We start from the raw sequence: 25,370 nt of genomic DNA on the forward strand, positions 1-25,370 counted from the left end.
GTCTCTATCTACGAGTACCACAATCAGTTCTAAGTTCGTGTAGCGTCATGCAATTAATATCCGTAATGGCAATGGAAAAATCTAATCAAGACAAATAAAATAAGCTCGAACACGAGGTAGTAAATAGATACCATTGAGGAGTTCCCCCGTCTCACTGTCGTCTCCATCGTCGGGTTAGGTCTTAAACTCCACTGTTTTGTGGTGTCGGAGACATATACCCGAATGACAAGTTCTTATTCGATATGTGCTTACAATTTCCGAGAGTTCCCTATTGTTTTAAGGTTTCTATCACCAGACCCTGGACCGAATAACAAAGGAACCATTTGGAAAGTAAATCCTTTCAAACAATAAAATGATTGTTTGAATCGGTTGGTAAACGACGGAGTTATGCACGTACTTACGTAAAAAGAATACAAACGAACAGAGAAACTCCTCCATTTTTTGAAGTCGGTAAAAAAAATCTCGTTCAATACCTCGTATTTGTCGATTAATATTATAATGCATTTCAATTGAGGTAATAAAAGTGGAATACTTAAGAGTTCGTAAGCATATTTTTCGTAATATTGAATAAGAGTCAAACCAGTTTTTCTCAGGACTCCTGGGATAGATTTCGAAATATTTCGGTCTGGGACCTATTATAAGCCTATGGAACATAATACACTATGCAGTTACTGTGGGCAACTCTTGAGCCCAACTTCCATACAAAGAATAGCATTGTCCTTTATCTTTATTTATTTATAAGATTATGATTTATGTTTTTTGTACACATACGATATACATAGAAAAACAAAATGAACAATGGGACGACAAACATGAACGACAAGGGTGAAAAAGCGGAAAACAGCTAGTAACTTTATAAAATGTAACGTCTTCGTTATCGTTTTGGTATCCAAAGCAGCATTACAAAAAAAAAAAAAAAATCAAAATCGTAGAGAAGCCAGAATATCCTAGGAGTACTAGACAACATAACAAAACAAATAAGCATCTACAGAATGAATAATACACTAGCATTGTCGGTCAGTCTATTACTATATCGGACAGTTAAATATTTACTTCAGTGCGCGTGATATCTTGTTTGAAAGACAAAGTAGTCTATGCAGACAAAGAATGAGACAAATAATTATTGGTTAATAAAAACTTATTAGAAATTCAATCAAATAATGAAAGCCAGTGGCCTCGCAATAATAAGTTTCGGATTTCTCAAATGATCTCGCCTCCGCTTCAAATAAAAAGTGTCTCAAGATTGTGTAAGACAAACAATTCACTGTGTACGATTGCAAAATCTTTTCTACCAACAATAGGCAGTTGATGAAATGGGAAACTTTATGTAGCCAATTAAACCATTTTATTCTCTTTCAATTATTCTATGGCGGGTTTCAAGGACACACCGCGCATTTATTTACTTCTTTATTTTGCCGATACACGGAGTCACGAACCCGTTGATGGTGGGAACTGCCTTGGCCGTGACCTGATAGTACCAAGCCGTGGAAAGTCGAGTTCAGCCTAGCCGTTACAAAAAAGGATGCAATTTAATTTTTGTTGCCTTTGACATTCCGGACATGAAAGGGTTATGTTTTCAGAACGGGCGACGAAATTGCTTAAGTTGCACCCATGCATCCCTTTGTAGAAGGTGGGCAGTGGATGGATGCGGGCTATCCCTGACCAGGATGGTTCGTTGGGGAAGCAGTAGACGGCAATTGACTGATATGATGATGGATTCCTAAGTAATTTTCTGGTGAAATATCGAGTTGCATAGACTATTTGCAGAATATAATTGGAATCGATCAGGCAACCGACTGGGCGTATATTTTGTCTACTGATAAATACGTTGAAAATATCTAACGCGAATCGAATGTCTGTAGTTGTGTTGTGTTCCCACACACGTGAAACCTTTATTAATACCGTCTGTTTGCGGCTGATGTTAGTCATAAATTGTGTTGTATGTTTACAATAAAAACAGTGGTAAGCTAAACATTACGCTACTGACGACTGAGAGCTCTTTTATAATTGTTTTCTTTGGATTCCGGTGGTCTATCCATTTGCTGAGGATTATTTTAATGGCAAATAGTTGCTGTGAATGGGGTCCTTAGGATTACACATTTTTAAGCAAGAATCATTATGGGTCGAGCCAAGACTTAGAGAGTAAATATCGGAACAAATCTATCTGTAATGCTGTCAACAAAACAAAAAATAGTTAGGTAAACAATGAAGTATAAATACCTAAAAATAACACAAAGTTCCGCTAGTTAATGCTTATGTTTATGAAAAAACGCATGTTATCAATTGAAGCACTAATTTAGAGGAGGTGGTTACACAGCATCCTGTATTGTATTCAGGGGATTTCCACGACTGTAGTGCGAATTACATTTAATCAGCAGTCGGAACTACCATAAATGATAATATTTGAAGTAGGCAGACATGTTCGTAATAACAAAATTAGCCTTCAAGGTGGATAGAAAGAAACTAAATTCTGCATTGAATAATGCAACTTCCAATGTTCGAGAATGGTTATTTCATTTTGATTACGAAACTTCCTTATTTTTTTAAGAGATAACTGTAGTAGTATAAATATTATCTGTAATGACAGCTTATTGTGACAATTGCAATTTTATCGTTTAATTTGCTATCGAAAAAAAAAACAATCATGTTATAAATCCTAAGAATATTTTCACTGCTTTTAGTAGGATATTTAGTACTTTTTCACTAGTGGAATTTGTACGCAACTTGCGGAACTTTTGACCACACAGTCAGCACGTCCTATTTTTGTCCTATGTGTTAAGTTTTTTTTTTCTCAATAACAATTAGATATTTTAACATCGAAAAATACAGACGCGATTAATCCCGCGTCTCCGTACTCGCGTACGCGTCCTTCTCGAAATACGCATGAAAGAAAACTAAATGAAACAGATACAAGATTTTCATCTGTTTCAGAAAGAAACCTGGACTTTGAACTATGAACTCAAATTGATATAACAATTTATTGTTGTACTGAACTTGACCTACAATTAAATGCATGTTTTATGACTTTTATGTAACACTGCGATTGCAATTTACTTCCTAGATTACTTTGTTCCGTTGGCAAGTATAGCTAGAAAGAGATAGTTAAAATATAAAAACTGGCCAAGTGCGAGTTGGTTGGCGCGCGAACCCGTACCCCCAAAAATTTTCATAATATCCTGGTTTTCAGCTGTCTATCTAGCACGGTTTATGAGATACAGACAATATGAGATAGTTCAACAGAAAAGTCTTAATAAAAGGGCAACATTTAACCGTTTCGGAACATAAGCCAAAAAAATGCTTTATTTAATATTTTATATACAAAGGACAATGGGCGATTCCGGTCCAAATGTCCACCACGAACGAGACCTATATGGCTAGATAGCCCGTTAAATATAGAACATTTTTTGTTATGAAAGTAATAAAATATATAATGCCAGAAAAAAGTTATAGCAAAATCAAATAAAACATTTATAGATTTTTTCAATTTCATTTTTTCAATTACTTTTCGTGATGTTCGATTTTCGTACTTTCTGTAACTTCTGACAAAATAGAATTGTACATTATTAGAGAGAAGACATCGCCAGTTACATCGAATTTTCTTAGATCCAGGCACCGCTAAGTATATTCAAGCACTTCTGGCGCCTCAATTGGTTGTGATTCGTACATCCATCGGGCAAAAAAATATGGGCTATTAATATGCAAATGTGTCTTACTCATCTTAGTTTTAGATAAAGTGCAGAAATGGAAGTGGAATAAAATAAAAATAATGATGATAACATACAAAAAGTACCGAAAATTAAGAATACATTTTTGGCTATAACTTTTTTTTGGCATTGTTTTTTTTTTACTGTCATATTTAAAGTTACTCTAAATTAGTGGACTATTTAATTATATAGGTCTCGTTCGTGGTGGACATTTGGACCAAACTTCATACATTCTTGCCCAATCTCCTTTGTCTATTTCATGTTATTTTTGTACAGGTAGGTATTAGTTTAAATGTCAAAAAAAACTATATTTATGCCAACTAGATAAGAGCAGTTTCAGCAGACATAATTTCTATAAATAAATATGAGGAGTTCATTCACCTTTGTTGCTAACTATCGGCTTTATCTATTTAATACTTCTTTCTCAAACTTACAAATAGATTAAAGCATCATTTTAGGCACCCTCATTCAAAATATGGAGGCAAAATGCTCTAAATTCAAATAGTAAGGCAACTCAAGCAACATTTTAGTGGCCATTAAATTCAGAAAAAAATTACCCAGGCGTAGACAGGGTATAATCTAAAGTTTGAATAAAGTAATTAACATACAAATCTAGTGTCATCAGAGCGGTTGTAACCTGTTAAAACTAGATTGTAAATGAGTTATTATGACTATGCTTCATTTGTATAACTTTGATATGAGATAAACTTGTTTAATGAATTCCGTGAACTATGCCTATTTTATTTCAAGATGAGCCAGTAATAAAGAGCAAAATTATGAACTGTATTTAAAGATAAATTATATTTAAAAAAGGAGAGTCGATAATTTAGTACACAATTCTGAAAGAAGACAAATTTAGATTTTTTTAATGGCTAATAACTTAATTTTAAAACGTTTTTTTTTTAATTCTCTTGTTATGCATTCATCAAAACGAACATGACCAACAAATTACACAAAGGACACTAGTAACATTTGTAGAGGAGACAAAATAAAAAATAATCCCATCAGATTTATATTTAGACAGAGCCCTAGACTACATGGTGAAGAAGTTAGGAATATTCACAGCATAACCGTGACAATAAATGTCCCAGACCTTGGCAATAATCCACAATTAGACAGCACACTACACAAGGTCTATTTACGTACGTAAATAAATATATTACAACCACCATCGTACTGTCATATGACTTATAAAAATATTTGCTGCAAATCTTCAAAAAAACATAGAAATATCATCGTTACATAATACTGACCGGAACTGACGGGTTTACGCAACATTAAACTAGCGTACAGCCGATCTGAGTTCCCGCTAAGACACTTGGCATACGTCTTGTATTCGCAAATTATACAAAAACATTGTATTCACAGTTCACATGTTTTCAAACAAATCTTGGCGCGCCGCCAAAATGAAACGCTTTTCAAAATATCTGTTTTTATACCCCGAAACTTGATAAGCTAGATGAAAGTAACGAAAACGAGATAAATAAATTTATTAGGGTCCGTTCTCGTGCCTAATATAACCTCAAAATGTCATCATCCATATAAACATTGTGGGGAGAGCAACTCCTAGACAATATCCACTTAAAAGTAACTATGATAATAACTGATACTTTTAATAAATAATAGTAAAACAATTAAGTAATATCTAACCTGACAACGGCACACGATGTCACAGTTTACAGCCAATAAATCCACAACTTTTCCTTTTCCCTCGTCACCCCATTGAGCACCCAAAACAACGGCAACTTTATTTTCCATTTTAGATTTTTTGCACGGATGTGTCCCAGACGATACGTCACCGTTTACGGCTGTTTGCTTCGAATTTACAGCTAAAGCCATTATTTAATGCAAACTTCTCAATTTTATAGGAAAGAGCGAGACATGCGCGCGCCGGGCTCGCAGTTGCAAAAAGGTTTCTGGGATACCACATTCAAAGATTATAAATACCTCGACTTTCGAAAGCTATATTTGGTATAAAATGTCCACTGTAAATCTGTTGTATATAATTCCCAAGAAAGTTATTTTATTTAATTACTGAAGAAAGTGATATAGACTGCCACTGACGATGGCATTCAGGAATTGGCTACTTATAAGACGCAAGTGTTAATTCAAGCGAAACGAAAATCCCTGCAAATACCAATAATACCAGTACTTATTTTTCGGCATCATATTTTACTCTTAATTCTTGTGGCTTATACATATAGATGGCAAGAGAGCTATTAATCTACTTACAGAAAACTGAAACCGTGTACAGAGTTACAGTTTTCAAATAGGTTTATAGGTTTCAAATCGCTTAAGACATTGGAGCATAGTAAAACGGCTACTTATATTTATGGTAGTTTGATTATAATTTTGAATTTGGAGATAACGAGTTAATAAATTCCCGCACTTAGCGCAGTAGTTTTGACAAAGGACAACACCGTATCAAACAGTTCAATATAGTTCAATCATTCGTTCACCTGCTGTCAAAAGACATTCAAAAGATGACATTGAATGAGTAGTTACATACTGATTGCCCATGATATTTTTATTTGCCTACATGATTTTATTAAATTGTAGTATTCGATCCTAACCACTAAACTAATTAATAATTTATGTGGTTCCCACGTGGATGTAAAAATAGGTTTGCACCATCTAACGATGTTTCGGGCCCCGCGTAGCTTGGCGAAGCTTACCTCCATTTTTAACACGCTTATTTCTAGCTAACTCTCTTACCTCTATTCTAAGTGTGTGCCTAACGTTGATTCTGCAAACATACTATCATAACGTCATCATAATGGGGGCTACCGTTTTTTGTTTCACCAGATGGCGCAACTGTAGCGTGAGGTCTAAAACTATGGCAATCAAAGTTCGTATTATGAGCGCCAAAACTTATATGTACATTAGATGATTATATTAGATCATATGTAATACAATAGAACTATAGTGTGAATGTATTGACGATGCCACAGTGTTGCGCAGTGCCGTTGTGCTCGAAAAAGAAATGCGAACATAAGTTTCCGAAAGATAAAAGTGTGTCAAAGCAGTGACATTTATAGAACCCTGATCTGTATTTGCCATAATTAATCTAAAGTATAAACTAATTTATTTATTCACAATATATTTACATTAATTGAAAATAAAATAAAATAAACTTATATATATATATACAACTTAAAACTAATACAGTGCATCAAAAAATTGCTCCTCATCGCTGTCACTGGGTAATGTACCCAAAAGACTGGCAGCATTGCCACGTTGGATGGCAATGCTCAACCTCTGTGCGAAATAAAAGCCAGCCTTTGGGTCCCGGGAAGTGTCAACCAGGCGCTGGGAAATATCCCTGGCAAGAAGGTGCGCCCTCGGACCCCACGGCCCCAGAGTTTCAACCCCAAACGGCTCAAACATGTAATTGCCTATAAGGTTACTATATTTGCGCCGCTTGAGGTTCTCTGCTTGTGCAGCGGCGGAGCCAGCACAACATGCAGTTCCGGGAAGGTGAGATGGCGCAAGAGTGTCGACGCATGTCGCGTCCCACACTAAAGTCCTACCCACCTTCCACGGAAATAGCGACATGCCGTCTGGTCTCTTGCCATCGTCGCGTGCCAAGCCATTTGGTTCGAGTACGGCTGGCACGCCGACGGCAACAAGAGCGCGACGGATCACGTCGTTTATGTTGGCATGTCGTGGTATGCGGCCGGCACTCCGGCTGCACGACAGGCCGTGGTGACCGAGGCTGTTGACAGCTTCCCCGCAGTGGCAGCGATGAGGAGAGCAGCATGGAGCACCTAGTCGGAGGCAAACGACGAGTCTGAAGGTGGTGTCATCAAACATGGTGCCTGTGTTTGAGGACGGAAGTGCAAGAAGCCATAGACCCGACTCCCATTCACCCACAGCCAGTAGGCGCGCTCGCTCTGCAGAAGTAATTGACGTATCGATTAAACTTTTCCGTATTACTCTACAGAGCGGCTCATCCCACTGTCTCTGGGAGGACAGGCTGGCCTGTAAGTCGGTGTTCGGGCATGCGACTTTCCGAGCATTTAAAGCCTCAGTCAGGCTTGGCACCTCAAAATTGGCCAGTGTGGTGGGTAATATTTTCCTGATCAATTTCTCAGTGCCATGGACCGAGGAAATAAAGGCTGGTAAACTTACACTGGAAATTTTACGGACGCCAAGTCCTCCCATACGGATGGGAAGAGTCGCTTGAGACCAAGCTCTGTCGTCCAAGGCCACATTTAAAATGGATGATAGTGTATGTCGTATAATTTCGTCGATTTTGTCCAAAAGGCTGGTGTGCTTCCATAAATGGGAAGCACGCAAGTTATACGTAAATTTTGGTCCAAATCAGCAGTACCGTATGATGGTGATGGCTGCATGCATATTAATTTTGAGTAGCCTTTCCGAAACATTATTAAAATTTTGAATTTTCTTTTCAATAAAATCCGAAAATGAATCTTCCAGTATAGGCGATCCAAGGAGGCAAAGAGAACTTTGGTCTATCGGTTTAATTTCAGGAGCTATTGAGAGGAAATTTTGAAGAATAGTCTGTCTGTCAGTCGAGTCGGGTATAAAAAGTTCACATTTAGAAAGTTTGAGGTCGAGGCCAATGTCGTGGAATTTATCTTTTAGGAAAACTAAGTCATTAAGAACAGTATCTCTGTTGCCTCCCAGGGTCCCGTCGTCGAGATACCACACGTTAAATTCAGAATTTAGCTGCCGAATAATTGGGTTAATCGCCAAACTAAAAATCACAGGCCCGAGTGGATCACCTTGTTGACAGCCAACAGCGGATTCTAATAGGTTGTTCCGATATAATAATTTTGTTGGGTATCTATAGCATTGCCAAAGAAAACTGTAAATTTTGGGTATTTCTTTTTTGACTTCTGCCAGCAAGGTGTCCCTATTCACCGAGTTGAAGGCGTTCTTGATGTCAACCTTCAGGATGACATCTCCTTTCCCATGATTTAGATAGGTCGACAGGGCGTGTACGGCAGCCTCGCAGCCCCCTTTCGAGCCGTAACCTAGCTGTAGGGGCTGAAATTTGTCCGAAACTTCCTCACTACAAAATTTAGAGCAGATTTTGGCTACCATACGACGGTAAGTAGTCCCCACGGCAATTGGACGAATACCGCCATCCCTTTTGCGCAGAGCACATAGATTGGCTCCGTACAAAACGTCGATGACGGTTTCGTCCACCTTGCCGGAGAGCATAAGGTTGGTCAGGGCCGTAAGCTCCTTCAAGAGCGACTCACCTGCTTCCCCGGCGCTTGGGCAGGTGAGATCCTTTAGATGTTGCGGACTCAAGCCGTCGAGGCCGCCTGCAGAGCCGCATCTGAAGGAGCCTATGGCTGTGACCAGGTGTCGACCTGTAACTGTGAGGATATCTGTGTCCGGATTAGGAGGTTCGGGAAAAGAGAGGTCATCGGCAGGGGCAGGGTGTTTACTCTCCAGAGCGGAGAGTGTCTCTGGAGAACACGGCGCCACCACATCACTGCTGAAGAGAATTCTAGCAGCCCCCCGAATGTCACCTTCACTCAACTTTGATTCCACTAGGCGTGAAATATTTGAGCATCTTTGAGTCGGTAATTTAGTATCGAAATCTGTATGGCCTAAAGTTGTACAATTGTCTTTAATTTGTTTTGTTAGTGACTTTTTGTTTGCCAAACTTTTCTGAACATGCAGAATTCTATAGATAGGGGAAGGTGAGCAATTGCTCCCAGGCACGTTGCGAGTTCTCTCGTGCAGCCAGGCGAACACAACCAGAGGCCTGGCTCCACGGGGAACCCGCTTTAATACTGGGACTGAATTTTTGAATTTCGATAGCTTTTGCCAAAAAGGATCGAGAGTTGGTGTAGTTGTGATAAGAGTTGGGTTTGGCGCGGTCACATTGGTAGGCCCTGTGCACTGGGATTTATGGACCTTCCCAATGTGTACGCTCAAACCCCGCTTACCTTTAAAAAAGCGTGCCTGGGGGCACAGGGGACATCTCTTCACGGCATCCAGTGATACCGAAGATTGACCTTCACTTTCTACCACATCATTGTCGTCGTGCATCCGTTAGTTTTATTTATTTACACTTAAAATACTACTATAAACACTACAATAAATAATTATAAAAAACACAAGTAAACAAAATCAAAAGTCAAAGTGACGGCCAGTGACGGGCGGCGTCTCGGTGGCGCTGTCAGGGGCCGCGCCGCCGCGCCGCGCGCCGGCTTCATTTCGGGGCAGGCCTAGCCCAGCCTAGCCGGCCAGTCTATGATGGTATCACTCACTAAGTTATTGAATGCTCCAATCTTGTTTTGTACATGAAACGTATGTACTAGCAATGTTTTGACGTTTTTCGTATGAAACGTTATTTACATATTTTAGCGGGATTAGAGCAGAAATGGGTTGTTGCGGTTTGCAAAATAAATAACACTGCATAAAATGGGAACGTTCGTTGGTTTTTTGTATTTTCCAGGTCCCGCAAATACAATCCAAATTATTATTCAAAACTATAAACATCTGACATGACAGTTCCCGTACATTTCGTAATTTAATTGTTTTAAAATATAATTTTGCCAAAATCAATTCGATGTTACCGCAAGTTCTTATTGATTTTTGAATTGATGATAATCTCAATCTATATTAAATTAAAAATTTTGACAAATAGATACTTAACCTTCGTATGAAGTATTAATCTAAAGTATTTCACAATATTAATTTAATTAGAAATATAAACCCTCGCGCGTAAACAAACAGTGGCATTTGACGTTTCGTAGACCTCACGCTACACAAGCGCCTCTAGCGGCGATTTCATACGCGGTAGCCCTCTCGTGTTTCTCCATAAATCTACTCTCCATACTTTTGACAGCGGTCAAGTTTGTTTATCGTTTATCTTTGTTGTCAAGTTGACGTATTTTTTGACATCTGGTTTGTTGATTGATTAATGGACGGTCGTCAGTAGGTCGGTCGATTCGCTGTTCGTTTAAAAAACGCGAGTGAATTCTTTAATAATATAAATGATCTCCAAATATATGAGAACAGCTTTGAATTAGGAAATAATTGTAGTGTCTGTTAATGTTGCGCACTTGTAATCGGAACGCGTTGTAGGCAGGTAGGCGTTAATCGTCGCAATGAGAGTTTGGCTATTTTTTTTAATATTATGTGTGTGCACCGGGCTTATTGTTGGTGATAAAGAAAAAATAGAAGATGATGCGAACAGGAAGAGAATACTTGAGCAGTTGACACGGACTCGCACGGTGTTACTGGATGATTATCATTTGGTCACTAGGCAGATCGCCACCGATGTATATATGTTTAGAAGTTACCGCACAGTTTCTGTAGTATTCTACCCTATAATGAGGGATGTCACGGATGCTCGCTTCACCTTCCAATCTGAGGAGCTTCACTTGAATAACATTGGTAGGTGTCACGCTAACACTTTTAATAATAAGCTTTTTACAGGAGTTCTGCATACTAAGATCCTGCATCTGGAATGTTTAAAATAAAAATAATATACATTATTATTTTTATTTAATTATTTAAGCCTGTTTTTGTTGTTGAAGAGTTAACTGATAATCCCATTTATCTTGTTATTTTGGCATGCCTGTATAGATATATTTATTTAAACTTTGAGTTGATTTCCTTGTTCACATAAAGGTCAGCTGATTTTTTACATGTTACAATTGTATGTACATATTACATCTACAAACAAAAATTGCAAGGCCAAAGGCGAACTGAAAGACAGTTTCTTAGAATAGTACTAGACTATGGTTATGTACTCATATAATCATGACTGTTATAATCAAAATAATTTAAATTATAAGTTTCTTAGATTTTAAAAGATGAGCTGCATAAACCCTTGAGACAAGTATGTAGTTACTGAATAATTGAAGATCCCCATAAATGCAACTTTAAGGAGCATTTAATTTATTTAAAGGTCAATATATATGTGACTTTTATCAGCACTGATTAACAAGCAGCGTGCACTAATTTTAGCACCAATGCGTGCATGATGCAACCACCACCTACATGAATGCACTGATCACTTGTTACCAAGTCGCGGCAAGTAGTCAACTAGTTGGGAGTAATTGGAAGTTTCCTGCTTTACTTCTCATGATAAGCTTGGTAATATGACTATTATTGGGCTAAGTAACCTTAATTTATTGGACGATTATTTTCCTTAAGTTTGTTTTGGTTTTGCAAAAGAAGGTATCATGAGTCATTTAATTAAGTAGCAAAATAATATTCATAAAAGTTATTTTACGGGCAGTGTCTGCCTTAACAGGATAAATGTAGAGAGAATGAAATCTGACATAGAAAAACATTAAAAAAAAAGATAATAGAAAACCTAAACTGAATGCAACAGGTGGAAACATGTTAGAATCTATTAGGAGTTCAAATCAATAGCGTAGCATAATAATTACCTATAGTAGTGATAACATTATCTGTACAAACAATTAATGTGAGATAACAAAATTACCAAACATATATTATTCAAAGTTTTTTATCTCAAAACATAGGTATCAATGTATGCATGTGATTTTCATGACATCATAAACTTTCGTAAGAACCAAGTAGGTATCAAGAACCCACACACTCGTACAGCTAGCAAAAGTTTTTGCTACTGTTTTACTTCTATGATAAAGCGCGCTTTGAAATAAGCTGATTTTCCGCATATACGCGCGGCATCGCAATGTATCAACTAACGTTGGCGCGCTTAGGCATCGTTCAGACCAAACGTATTGTCGGCCGCTGACTGTGAGCGCGCGTTACGCAGTTTATTGCTTTTCCATATATATTGAAATTGTCGTTCACACCGAACCGACTATACGCTATTACGTCGTCTGTTGTCGCTGACTCTCAGTGGCCGATTATTTTACTACGCGACTATGCACGGCGGACGCGGATTGGCTACGCGGACGCAGTTGCCGAATAGCGCCGCTCCGCCGCGCCCGCACCGCCGCGCGCCTCGGCCGCAATACACTCGAGAAACAAACTTCAATGAGGATAGACGTGACACGTGACACCTCGCGATGTTCGACACCGAAAAGTTTATTGCAGAAGTACATTCTGGAGAATGTATTTGGAATGCGAATTCAGAAGAATTTAGTGATAGAAACTTACGAAGATGCGCTTGGGAAGACATAGCATCTGTTATGTATGAAGATTGGGGGGTTCAAATACTGAGCTCTTTTATGTGTAGAATAGTCAGCCGCTCAGCGTACGCATCTAGTGTGAACCTACACGAGCCTATTCTTTTGTTCACACATGAAGCGCATCGTACGCTATAGCTTATTGTCGGCTTGGTGAGTACGGGTACTGCAGATTGAGTCGACGTTCACATTGGGGCAGACAGTGAGTATACTCACAGTCAGCGGCGGACAATACGTTTGGTGTGAACAATCCCTTATATCTGAGCTACGTAAAGTTTCTGCCGGCATTGCCTAAAAAAATTTTGTTAGGCAGGTAAATGGCAGCAACAGTTTTTTTTGAGATCCGCATTTATCCGCCTATACGCGGGGCAACCGGAAGCCTATACAACTTATAAATACAGGTTCAAACGTTCATGACCGTATGTGCTGCGAGTAGGCCTAACGGTGCGGTAAATTACGCTAATGTAAAATCGCTCTTACCTATCAGGCAAGGCAAACACCTTTGTATATAAAAAAAAAAAAATAGGTACTTAAAAAATTGTTTTAAAACAACTATATTATCTATGATTTTCTTGTGATAGATTAATAAATAAAACTCGAAGTTAAGTTTCCGTAGTCTGATAAAATTTTAACCCAACTACTTGACTAACCGAAGGTTATCTACATTTCACCGAATATTTATCAGGCTAATATAGTACACGTCTCCTTTATTATTGAGACAAACTTGCGTGGGTTTTCACGACACGACACGACGAGGTAAATTGGTTAAACAGAGGTTCGGAAACTAACTTATTAGCTAAGGTCGTGTGAAATAGCTACCGTAAGAACATGTAGACAACTCTAATATAAAAAAGGAAAAATAAAGGACAACAAAAATGTAGAAACAGTTCGGGCCAATTAACTACGCATTTCTGAAGTTAGTCATTTTTCGCAACACGGAGCTACCTATGCGTTAGTGTTTTGTTAACTCAACTTGTGGCTACTTTCGCACAAGCAAAACTTTTTGAAAAGCTCTGAACGATCAATGCTCAAAGAGTCAAATGGTTAACTTCAGAAATGCAAAGTTAATTGGTGCAAACTGTAAAGAGTCAAGTTCATCTCTCTACCATTTTTCGGATCCGTTAATGATACTAGATTCAAAAATACTCTCTATTTATTCAGGTCAAGGTCGACCTGTATGCCGAATTTCTTCCGAGTCTGTTTATCGTCATCAGTTAAACACTTACAGGAATCACTGTTGTATTTATTTATTATTAAAACCCTCTCATGCGCAAAGCTGTGAGAGTTCGTGTTTATTTACAAACGGTAATTTGTTTATCGGCAGTACTCGACCGATATTTATCAGTTCGGACAGCCCGATAGTAGAAAAATAATTACATGTATGTAAAAACATGGCATTGCAGTTAATTGGTCTAGAAATTGTTTATCAAAGCTGCGTGTGTCGATGAAAACTTTTTGAAGATAAGCCAATGCAATAAAATGATATGCCGTTGGTATATTTCTTTAAATAAAATTATAATAAGTTATATAACTAGTGGCCTCCTTCGTCTTCTCATAACTTCTTCACGAACCTTATAAAAAGCAGCCCACTATAACTTTCCTCGCTAAATGGGCTATCACATATTGATTTTCTTGAGATTACCGCGTTTAATAAACTCTTCAGCTTTATATTATCAATTCATGATGATTTTTTGGTTTCAAATGGAATTTAGCTACCTATTCTTCTTTTGTTATATTAGTACACTAGCTTCTGCCAGCGGTTTCACCAGCATCCCGTGGGAACTACTTCCCGTACCGGGATAAAAAGTAGCCTATAGCCTTCCTCGATAAATGGGCTATCTAACACTGAAATAAATTTTCAAATCGGACCAGTAGTTCTTGAGATTAGCGCGTTCAAACAAACAAACAAACAAACTGTTCAGCTTTATAATATTAGTACAGATAAAATTCAATCAACTGACCGACGAACACAAAGCGATCCACGTGTACCACCTGTTTGTAAATATCTGCAGTACAGTTGTTTTACAACCAGATGCTTTATGCACGTAACCATTTATTTTCAGGCTCATGCAGCCCACAAGAGGTGATCATAAACATAAAACATGGATCTTACCCGGCCGTGAACCCTGATGGGTACGACTTCCCCAAGGATTTCCTGGACCCGGCTACCAGGGAGCCACTCTATACCCTGGAAGTACAGTCTGATGGCAAGAACAGGACGTACTCGATAGAGAACCCCAAGCCGGGAAACTGGTACGCACTGATTTATATAAAGTGGGAAGATCCAAGGACGCAGAAAGTTGAGCAAGAAGGTAAGGTCACATTTTAATAATAGAACCTCTTTTCCAGGTTTCAAAGTTAGTCCGAATTTCGAACGAACTCCTGCACATCAAAATTGATCCATGCTAATCACGAGCTTTTCTGGGTGAGGGATATTTGCCAATCTGCTTAGGTTTATAAATGGTCTCGAAACCTCGGGTTATCAATATTTAATTGTGTATTTTTATTATCAAACTCTAGATATGGTATAACTTATCGTATCGCAGATCAAGCTAGCCATTTGTTATGTTTATGAGACTACACAACCTACTTAATATTATTTGCGATGCTCTAAGCATGTCTTTGGGCGATAATTCGTTCCTGTCACTACCGTTTGCCTGCCAAAATGAAATAGTGGGACGGACTTATACCTAAGCGACTATGTATGACACGTGTCCGTCTAGGCTTCCGTCCGTACCTAAGGCTTAGCGAAGCACGTGCTAAGAATAGGTAACGCCGGAATTAAGCCTAGCAGGTACATTGCCAGAAAAATAGCGAGCGACGTGATTTGAAGCCTCATCGATCTAGTATGTTTTCGTATTGTTGGACTAGTAGACGTGGTCGCAAAGCGACTGCTGCGCGTGAGTTCTCTCTCGGGATCAGTTCCCAGGTCAGGCTGAAACTGCCTTTGGGATTTTTAAGAGAGATGTGATACCTACACCTATGCATCGTTTGGCACGTTAATGACGGTTGGTTGTTTCTGATTTTCAAAAAGAGCTGATTCGTTGATTTCTATTTCAAGTAAGTAGGTTTAAAAAAAAAAATTGTGGCTGTGGTCCATATTTTTAATCATCTCTACGTATAAATATCGCGACCGTAGACCTCAGATTGCAGTTATCAGCGCAGTAGGCGCATGCTAGCTATCAGTTTGACACTATGTTGATTGATTATATCCTCGTAGTGTTCGGGAATGGAAACATGGCCGCCAAAGCGAGACCAACGGAAGATAGGTACAGCTACTTATGATAAAGCAGCTCCCTCTCTATTTAAACGATCGTTAAGTTCACAAATCCTCATAACAGTATAGATTTTAAATGTGGCTTTTGCTTTTAGATGTTAGTTCCTCCACCATGCTTTTAACGGATAACGAAATGAGCTGCTTGGAACACCTGGATTGCAAAATTCATACTGACCGTTAATCGCAAAAAAATAAATGATAAATAAATACCTACAAGATTAATTGTCATAACGATAAGATTCATTATAATTCTTCATGAAGACATAAACAATTTTACAGAAACCGTTATCGGTGCTTTCAGAGTCAATTGAACTCTCAAAGATGACATAAATAGCTTTGATCGATACTAGACTAATGCTGATTAAGGGCAAACTAAAGTGAATTGAACTTGTTACCATATCTTTGTTTTGACTTGTGTTACGTAGTTAGGTCTAACTAAATAATACTCTGACTTAACATCATCAAACGTTCAAAATCAACTAGGTATGTATCAGAAGATAATAAAATAAAAAAAATACAGTTGAGGCCGATTATCCACAGGATGGTTGTTTTAGAAAATGATTTGTCAGCATGAGCACTCCATTTCTAAAATTAAGACCGATAACACATGTATAAAATGAAGTGCTAAGAAAAAATAACAATTTCATTTTAAAAGGTATTAAAAATAAGGACAAGTAAGATGAGGATAAAAATACAAAAGCCCGTTCGTTCAGTAGTCAATCTTTTTTCTTTGACGAGTTTCTTGCTTTCCAACTTTGAGTTTAGAAGTCCGTGAAGATCCTAAAAGGACAATGCCAGGGTGTGGGCTCAAAGTTTGCCCAGCAGTGGGAGTAGTTCCAGGAGGTTCCTTAGTGCACTCTGAACACTTAATGCAAAAAATATTTGAAATCGCTCCCTGGAGTCCCGAGGAAAACCGGTTCTTATATTCCACATGAGTAGTCACTTTACAAAGCCTGTGCCATTTGCCCAGTAGTGGGAGTGGTCAAAATAGGTTGTTTACTCCACTTTTAACACGAAATTAAAATATTTTTGGAATCGCACCCTGGGGTCCCGAGGAAAACGGGTTCAAATGTTTTCCATAGATAGTCACTTTACAAAGTCTGAGGCATTTGCCCAGCACTGGGAGTGGTCAAAATAGGTTATTTACTTCACTCTGAATACGAAACCCAAATATTTTTGAAATCGCTCCCAGGGGTCCCGAGGAAAACCGGTTCAAATATTCTCCATAGATAGTCACTTTACAAAGTTTTAGGCATTTGCCAAGTAGTGGGAGTGGTCAAAATAGGTTATTTACTTCACTTCTTTTACGAAACCCAAATATTTTTGAAATCGCTCCCAGGGGTCCCGAGGAAAACCGGTTCAAATGTTCTCTATAAATAGTCACTTTACAAGTCTTAAGCATTTGCCCAGTGGTGGGAGTGGTCAAAATAGGTTGTTAACTTCACTTTTAACAAGAAATAAAAATATTTTTGGAATCCACCTTGGGGTTCCGAGGAAAAACCAGTTCAAATGTTTTCCATAGATACTCATTTTACAAAGTCTTAGGTATTTGCCCAGCACTGGGAGTGGTCAAAATATGTTACTTACTTCACTCTTAATACGAAACCCAAATATTTTTGAAATCGCTCCCAGAGGTCCTGAGGAAACCGGTTCAAATGTTCTCCATAGATAGTCACTTTACTAAATTTTAGGCATTTGCCCAGTAGTGGGCGTAGTTGAAATAGCATCCTCACTTCACTCTTAACACGAAATAAAAATATTTTTGAAATCGGTCCCAGGGGTCCAGCAAAATTAATCTGACAAGACTTTTCTTATATAAACATTTTCTTGCATATATTGTCAATCTCAACGTTCAGGATGTGGTTGTCTATCCAGTAGTGGAAAATGTTGGGAATGGACTATTTTTTTACTTACTGTGATTTTAAAATAAATTGTAAAAGCATTGGATTCTAATAAGAACTGACCCGTGACTGTCCGTGACCGTCACTGATTTCCCGAAAAAAAGGCAATTACCGCAATACATTCGAATTCTCGGTTAAAATCTAGAAGACCAAGACGCCTGCGCTATAGAGCTGTCTACTAGAAAAATCTTATCAAGACTTATAAAATAGGCTCAAACACGAGGTACTTAGTAGATACCGTTGAGGAGTTCCCTCGTCTCTCTGTCGTCTTCTTCGTCAGGCCAGCTCTTAACCTCCACTGATTTGTGGTGTCGGAGACATATTATTATACCCGAATGACAAGTTTTTACTTGATATGTGCCTTCAATTTTTGAGAGTTGTACACGATTTTTTTGAGGTTTCCATCATCAGACTCTGGTCCGGATGATAAAGGAACCATTTGGGAAGTAAGCCCTTTGGAAAATGAAATAATTGTTTAAAACGATTGGTAAACGACGAAGTTATGTGCGTACAAACATAAACAGACGAACTGAGAACCTCCTCCATTTTTGGAAGAAGGTTAAAAAAAATTTGTCGTATAGGTACTTACAACACCTCGTGGTTGTCAATTAATTTATTTCATTTCAATTAAGGTACCTAGTATACGCGGAATAGTTAAGAGTTCGTAAGCATATTTTGCGTAATATTGAATAAGAGTCAAACAAGTTTTTCTCAGGACTCCTGGCATAGATTTTGAAATACTTTGGTCTGGGTACTAACATAAGCCTATAGAACAGTATACACTATGCGGTAATTGTGGGCAATCCTTGAGCCCAACTTCCATACAAAGAATAGCATTGTCCTTTGTAGATCCACCTTTAATTATAGTGTTAGTAATGAGCGGATTTCCTTATTCTGAGAATTAATTGGAAAAGTCGTTGGAGCGTGGCATTATATTTTGTGAAGAGTTGGAAGACTGCAAAAGTTCGATATTTAAAATCAGTCTCACGCTCCCGCTTACAAACTGTGCTCATTTATGCTTCTTCCCATATAGTTAGCCATAACACGGCTGTGTCAAACTGTCAAGCGTTTGGAAAACTATGCCTTATTGGCGGTCCTCTCGGTCGAGAGTATAAACCCGTATCGGTCCACCGCTGGACTTAAACCTCATCATAACGCCACTTTGCCTCTTCTCAATCCCAAATCTTGCCTTACAAATCATCTCCCCAAAGATGTCGTAACCAAATCCGATTTGAATCCAATAAAGAAAATGCGGGTCTAAACTCGATAATATTGCGCTTGGCCGCTCAAAACCACAGTCTATGTGACCTCGTTACGACTTGATTGTTCGACTGCTCACATCCTGTGACAATTGTGCGTCGTGATGTTAGACACAAAAGCTCTGCTGTGTTATGTAGATTAATGTTACCTATTGTAGTTGTTGGAAGGGATACCGTGAAGGTTCTCTGTTCATTTGTTCGAAGATCTTGTTTCTAATATTACGCCTCATTATCATCATTAATAGGATTTGCAGTATGATGTTAATTCTTCTCATTACTAGTCTTATGTGCCATAAGATATTCCTGTTCTTTGTTGTATAAATGCATATAAATATGGAGTTTAATCAGAACTACATGAGGAACTCCCAATTATTTGGTCCCCCAAAAAACGATGAAATAGTGGATGAGGCACCATTTTCGTTAGAATGAGTGATATAAGTTGTTCCGAAGCCTACCTATAGTGTTATTGGATGATATCTATAGTGTTATTGGCTTTTAATGGCAGTAGCAATTATACCATTTTCACCGTAAACCTAACATAATGGATATTTATACACACTTATCTAGCTAATAGACAGGCGTTGTTTGCTGTAAGGTCATGCGGGCTAACGTGTTAATGTGTCCATAATTTTTAAAAATGTTGATTCCTTTTTAATTCCTTCATTATTAGGTATTTTAAGAGTATGGGAACTGTTTTATTTGATCCTACTTTCAATCTCTTTTGCGATATTTATGTTACGTTCATAAGAACATGAAGGAAATTTTAATCGAATGTTTCTAAATGTCATCTATTTTCTCCATAAATTCATGGCCATTCATATAAGTGCTCATTAGATATCATTATGTGAGCATGCATCGTAAATTCTCAAAAATGTAACAGCATAGTACGAAAGTTGCCAACACAGTGTATACAGATGACGTAGGAGCATATCACAAAAATACTACATGATAAAACTTTTTATTTTCAGGTCTCGTCGCCGACTGCCAAACGATACTCTACACAGATTTACAAGTGAAACGCGATGAAAATATCGAACTAATAGATTGCTATAATGGCATAACCGAGATAAATTATCATGATCTCCCTGGACTGTTCAAGTGCATGTCTACAGATAGAGTAGACCCAATCGCGTTGAATGTTACCATAGTCAACACTTCTGCAGGGGATAGTGAACTGTTCTTCAGGGTACAGGCCCTCTCTATTCCTACAGAAGACAGCAATGTTATATACTGCGCTTTCGACCCTCGAGCGAACAACTACCAAACCATCACGTTCATCCCTCACCCAAACGCCTGGCACTACATACATATAGGCCCAATCGAAGGCAATGTGTCCAGAATAGCAGACTGCGAATCCTATTTCATGAGAACAGACATCGATGAGCTGGTAAATCACACAGTTATCGACCTTATGCGCGATGACAAAGGTCGCTTTTTCACTTTCGACTACGGCCTACCCACGACCGACATTCAAGACGCGACGAGTCTAATAAATATAACTTCATCAGAAATTAAGTCTCTGAGGTTTAAAATCAACCAGTTCTTAGATATTGGAGGGAGTTTGTCAATAGCGGCCAGTCTTCTTATGAGCTTAAAATACTATATGGGATATAAAAGGGCGTTTGATAAAGAGACGTTGCTGGCCTTCACTGAAGATAATCAATTTTTCAAAGCTGTGATATGCATGGATATTGGTCACCCCAGCATACCGTTGGAGAGTGGTCATTGTCGGTACAACGATAAGGTGAAGCCGGCGTTGTTCGTGCTGAACAGTACCGACTCAGAATCGATATACGACAAGACGTATATCCCGTTCCCTGACAGTGGTACTTGGTACTTAACGTTTAGGATATTTTGTGACCAGAGTGTGTGTCCCTGCCGGACTTCGGATAACGGGACGAAGTATTACGTGGACACTTCTAGTGATAGAGACTTTGATGATTCTGTGGTTGCCTCGAATGGGACTCGGTTGGGGACTTCTGAGTGTAACGCGACGGTAGTGTTGACCGTGTCGTCGATGTCGTGTGTATCTGGAAAGTGCAGCAACCATGGCAACTGTTTGCTGAACACTTTCGGAGCGCTGGTGATGTCGTTTTGTTCCTGCGCTTCTGGTTACGGAGGTGAGAGTCTTAAAATAATAAGTGCAAAGTTTTGTTTTAGTAATAGCTTAATTAACTTACTTTTTTCTCATTTCCAGGTTGGGACTGTTCCGATAGCTCCAGAATGGACAGCAAGGTCTACATGTTAGTCTCCGTTCTCCTTCTCACTCTGAGCAACATTCTCTTCATCTTCTCCATCTACGTGGCAGTCATCCGGTTGTACTACACCGAGGCCATGATGTATGCCTTCACCATGATCTTCTCCACTTTCTACCACGCCTGCGACGCCCCGTCCCAAGTCGCCTACTGCATCATGAGAGGTAACATCCTCCAATTCGGAGACTTTTACTGCGGTCTCATGTCTTTCTGGGTAACATTGCTCGCTATGAGCATTCTTAATGAAAAATTAAGATCCTCATTACAACTTATAGGTGCTATAATAATAGCTTTATTAACTACTTGGAATATGCATTCTTTTGTCTCATTTCTACTGCCAGTAGCCGTTGGCATATCAGTAGTCTTCAGTTCCTGGTATCTTGATTATAGGAAAAATCGTGTCATGAAGTATCCTAGGTCGTATTATTTTAAGCACATGCCTTTAGGTATCGTGTTAGTTAGTGTAGGTTTGATTTGTTACGCTTTCCTGCAGACGGAGCAGAATTATAAGATAGTACATTCAGTGTGGCATATGATTATTGCTTTGAGTGTTGGGTTTTTGTTACCTGATATTAAGAGGGCTGGTGATGTGAATCCCTTCTTTCCAACACATGGTTATTATAAGTTGTCGTTCTGTAGGATGTTTCGGAGACCTCAAGCGCCAATAGCGGCTGATTAACACTTTAAAAACCAATGGCGATCTAGGCGTATTTTTGAAACACAGTTTATAAAAATATACAAATAAAGTTGGTCGTACGGCCAACATTTGTGCTGTAAGTACAGGTAGCAAAATAGTTTACGATTATCTCCGATTTGTTTTATCCTAAGAATAAATATAACGAACAAATATAGAGGTGCAAATATTTAACTTAGTTTAGTTTTTAAGTACAAGTTTAAAGCCTAGTATTTTTTCGACTAGTCATCATCAAAGTACAGGTTTGGTTTTATACAGGTGTCGCGGCAATGCTAAACTTTCTGAGACGTATTTTTATAGTGAATTAGGTAAATTAATGTTTGACGAAAGTCTCACTGAGGCTTGAGAATCGAGCATCGCGTAGGAATTTAAATGAGAAATTAAGTCTTGACTGAACTTTTGTTTATTGGCAAATTGTAGGCAGAATTTCATGTTTTGTGTTCTTGTTAGTTTTCTCAACTGTCTTGCAATGTTGGACTGCCAACATTTGCTATATTTAGTTGATGGTCCAAAGTATAGATGCCCCAATATGGATACCAAATAAGTACCAATCATACTGATATTCTATAAGTCACTAAGCTTACAGATCTTTTTCACAAGTCTTCTTCACCAGAAATTGGATTACTAGATTTTCTTTTATCGTCTCAAATATTCGCGATGTTTGGCCAATGTAAAATAGACCTTACATCTTTCAAAATAGAGTCTATTTTATGTTAGTGAAGTTTCGTAAATGTTACAAGTGCCAGTATGAGATTAATGGTTCAACTCTTGACCTCAAAGGTTACTCATTTTATATGTTTACAAAAAAAAATTAGGGAATAATAATTGTATATACATAGTTTGTTGGTTATACGTACCTTCATCTAAGGGCATATTATGCTCACGATAAGAAAAATAATAAAAAATAATTTATGTCATTACCAATCAATACGTACCTAAGTTATCATAATTACTGTCTACTGGATTTTTATGAATATAAATTCATTCAAATACACGTAAAATGTTAAAAGCGTTCATAGCGCTATAGCCGCATATAACCCCATTAAAATGGACTGTACTTGGCAGCTACTAAAATTAGTCTCTAAAGCTATTCTCATAAAGTTGTGTTTCCTTTTCCATCACATGGCTTCCTATGCATTGCATTTATCATTTTGATACATTCCTTAGTTCATGTCTTTGCTTTTAGTTCCTATAGTTAAACCGCAGTCTTAAAAATTAAACCGCTTAATAGGATTTTTTTGTTCTCTTATGAAATGTAGCTAGATAAAAGTTATTTATTATTCATAATAGCTTCGAATTATTCGTTATTTATTCAACAGCTAAATGTGAATCATGTATATTTTTCTACTCATACTTTATTGACTAGTGGTCGCAAAGTGCGACTGCTGTGCACGTGGTCTCGGGTTCGATTCCCGGGTCGGACCGAAGTTGGTGGTGATACACCCGTGCATCGGAGCACGTAAATGTCCTCATCTCTCTCCGGTCGGAATACCGTCCCATCGGGCTATAAGAGTGAAGGAATAGACAGTGCACTTGTGTCTGCGCAGATGCTTGTGCACTATAATATGTTCTGCGCAACTGCTTGTGCACTATAATATGTCCTGCGCAGCTGGCTGATCTCCTATGGTCTGGATGCCATTAATTATTATTTATTGGTACTATAACTATTGATATTGTCCACGACGCAATTTGTAAATACTGATACGGTGCCTTATATTGTCCACTTGAAACTCTATAAAGAAATTAGAAGTGTTGTGCCATTATATTATACATATAATATAGTAGATTTTCATTATTATATAAGTAAAAAGTTGAAATTACACTGGAAAGGAATTTTAATAGGTTTAATTTAGAACAATTAAGATGCACGCATGTTTTCATGCATAATAAATAAAACATTTTTCAACATTGATCAGTGTTGCTAGTTCATCAGATATGTATTTTAATTAATTTATTTAATAATATTGATGATTAAGATTGTCAAACAAAACTGTAACAGACAATAACAGAAACGTAAAATATTGTGTAGTAATGTTTCTTTCTGTTTTAATTTACCACATTTGTTTAGAAACGTTTACGGTGAGTTGCACAATTTAACTATAAGTACCGATAACAAAACAATTTTCAGCTGTCAAAATCGCCGATTTGACCAAACAGCGGCAAATATAAACAGTTGGTTATCGTTATAAGTAGTTAAATGGTGTTACCCACGCTTAGTTCTTCAGAATTTTAGCAATTACGGTTACAAAATATAGTGCAATATTTCAATGACTTCACAATAGTAAACGATTTTTTTTTACATTAATATCAAAAATGCCAAATATATCTACTTAAATGTAAGATAATTTATGTTTCATAGTCAATTTTATACTTATGTGTGACAACACGATTTGTGTGATGTTTCTTAGACGTTATTACACACAGAAGCTTTAAATATCTTTTTAAAATGATTTGTCGCTTTCTAGAACATTCCCTTCTCAATTTGAAATGGTGTTGCCATGTTTATTTGGCTTAGGTTTTATTCAAGTTGCATAATAAAAATGTGTGTTACCATTATGTAAAATGTTGTATGTTAGATAGTAAATTGAATTGATTACCAATTAGAAATAATTTTATTGGCGTAAGTATTTGATGTTTTACTCTTTTGAAAAGGATCAGTTTAATATTTTATTATACAAAAAACATGCCAACTGAGAAGTGCATATCTATGCTTTGATCGGAAATTGAGTTTTGGACTTAAAGTACCAAATCGCTAAATACACAGGCCCTAAAAAATATTGTTTTTGTTCATAATTGCTTTTCGCTCAAGAAATTGTAAAAATAGCTCAAAGGACAATGGGCACAAATATATGGGACCTGGTATACCCCACCAATAGGAATGTCATATATATCATTGGATAGGCCTTTTTATGTAGGACAAGATTTACTATGACAGCTTTGCTGAAATGTTTGTCCGTTCTGAGATATAGATCAAAAACTGTGCTAAAGTTAGAACTAAGTAATCTATTGATACCTCAAGTTTTTAAAGGAAAATCTAAGTACTAATAACTTTAAGTCTTGTAAGTACTACTGTGCCCGTTAGGATCCATAATTGTTACTATTATGTAGCATTTCAACCTTTTATTGTACCAACTGGATGTTGGGCGTAGTGAGAAACCGCA

General features: G+C 37.8%; 2 protein-coding genes across 2 annotated transcripts in view; one reads left to right on the forward strand and one right to left on the reverse strand.

Annotated features, from left to right (window-relative positions):
• LOC124639998 (adenylosuccinate synthetase) overlaps positions 1–5,631 on the reverse strand; it is a 34,661-nt gene extending 29,030 nt beyond the window's left edge. Inside the window, exon 1 of the mRNA XM_047177552.1 lies at positions 5,355–5,631. Coding sequence (XP_047033508.1) covers positions 5,355–5,543 — 189 coding nt within the window. The 5' untranslated portion in view covers positions 5,544–5,631. The remainder of the gene's footprint in view (positions 1–5,354) is intronic.
• A 4,974-nt stretch (positions 5,632–10,605) lies between these two features.
• LOC124640125 (post-GPI attachment to proteins factor 6) lies at positions 10,606–23,104 on the forward strand. The gene is made up of 4 exons (XM_047177783.1): positions 10,606–11,090; positions 14,887–15,135; positions 20,229–21,380; positions 21,458–23,104. The coding sequence occupies exons 1-4, from the start codon at positions 10,802–10,804 to the stop codon at positions 22,192–22,194; spliced, it is 2,427 nt and encodes an 808-aa protein (XP_047033739.1). The 5' UTR covers positions 10,606–10,801; the 3' UTR covers positions 22,195–23,104.
• The last annotated feature ends 2,266 nt before the right edge of the window (positions 23,105–25,370 follow it).

This window comes from Helicoverpa zea, chromosome 20 (genome assembly GCF_022581195.2).
Source record: "Helicoverpa zea isolate HzStark_Cry1AcR chromosome 20, ilHelZeax1.1, whole genome shotgun sequence".
NCBI classification, from domain to species: Eukaryota; Metazoa; Arthropoda; class Insecta; order Lepidoptera; family Noctuidae; genus Helicoverpa; species Helicoverpa zea.

Bases quoted from the DNA above. Each gene is read 5' to 3' on its own strand.
- LOC124640125 (XM_047177783.1), top strand. From the start codon at position 10,802: ATGAGAGTTTGGCTATTTTTTTTAATATTATGTGTGTGCACCGGGCTT. The intron at 11,091-14,886 runs GTAGGTGTCACG...ATTTATTTTCAG, and splicing joins GCTTCACTTGAATAACATTG to GCTCATGCAGCCCACAAGAG. The intron at 21,381-21,457 runs GTGAGAGTCTTA...TCTCATTTCCAG, and splicing joins CTGCGCTTCTGGTTACGGAG to GTTGGGACTGTTCCGATAGC.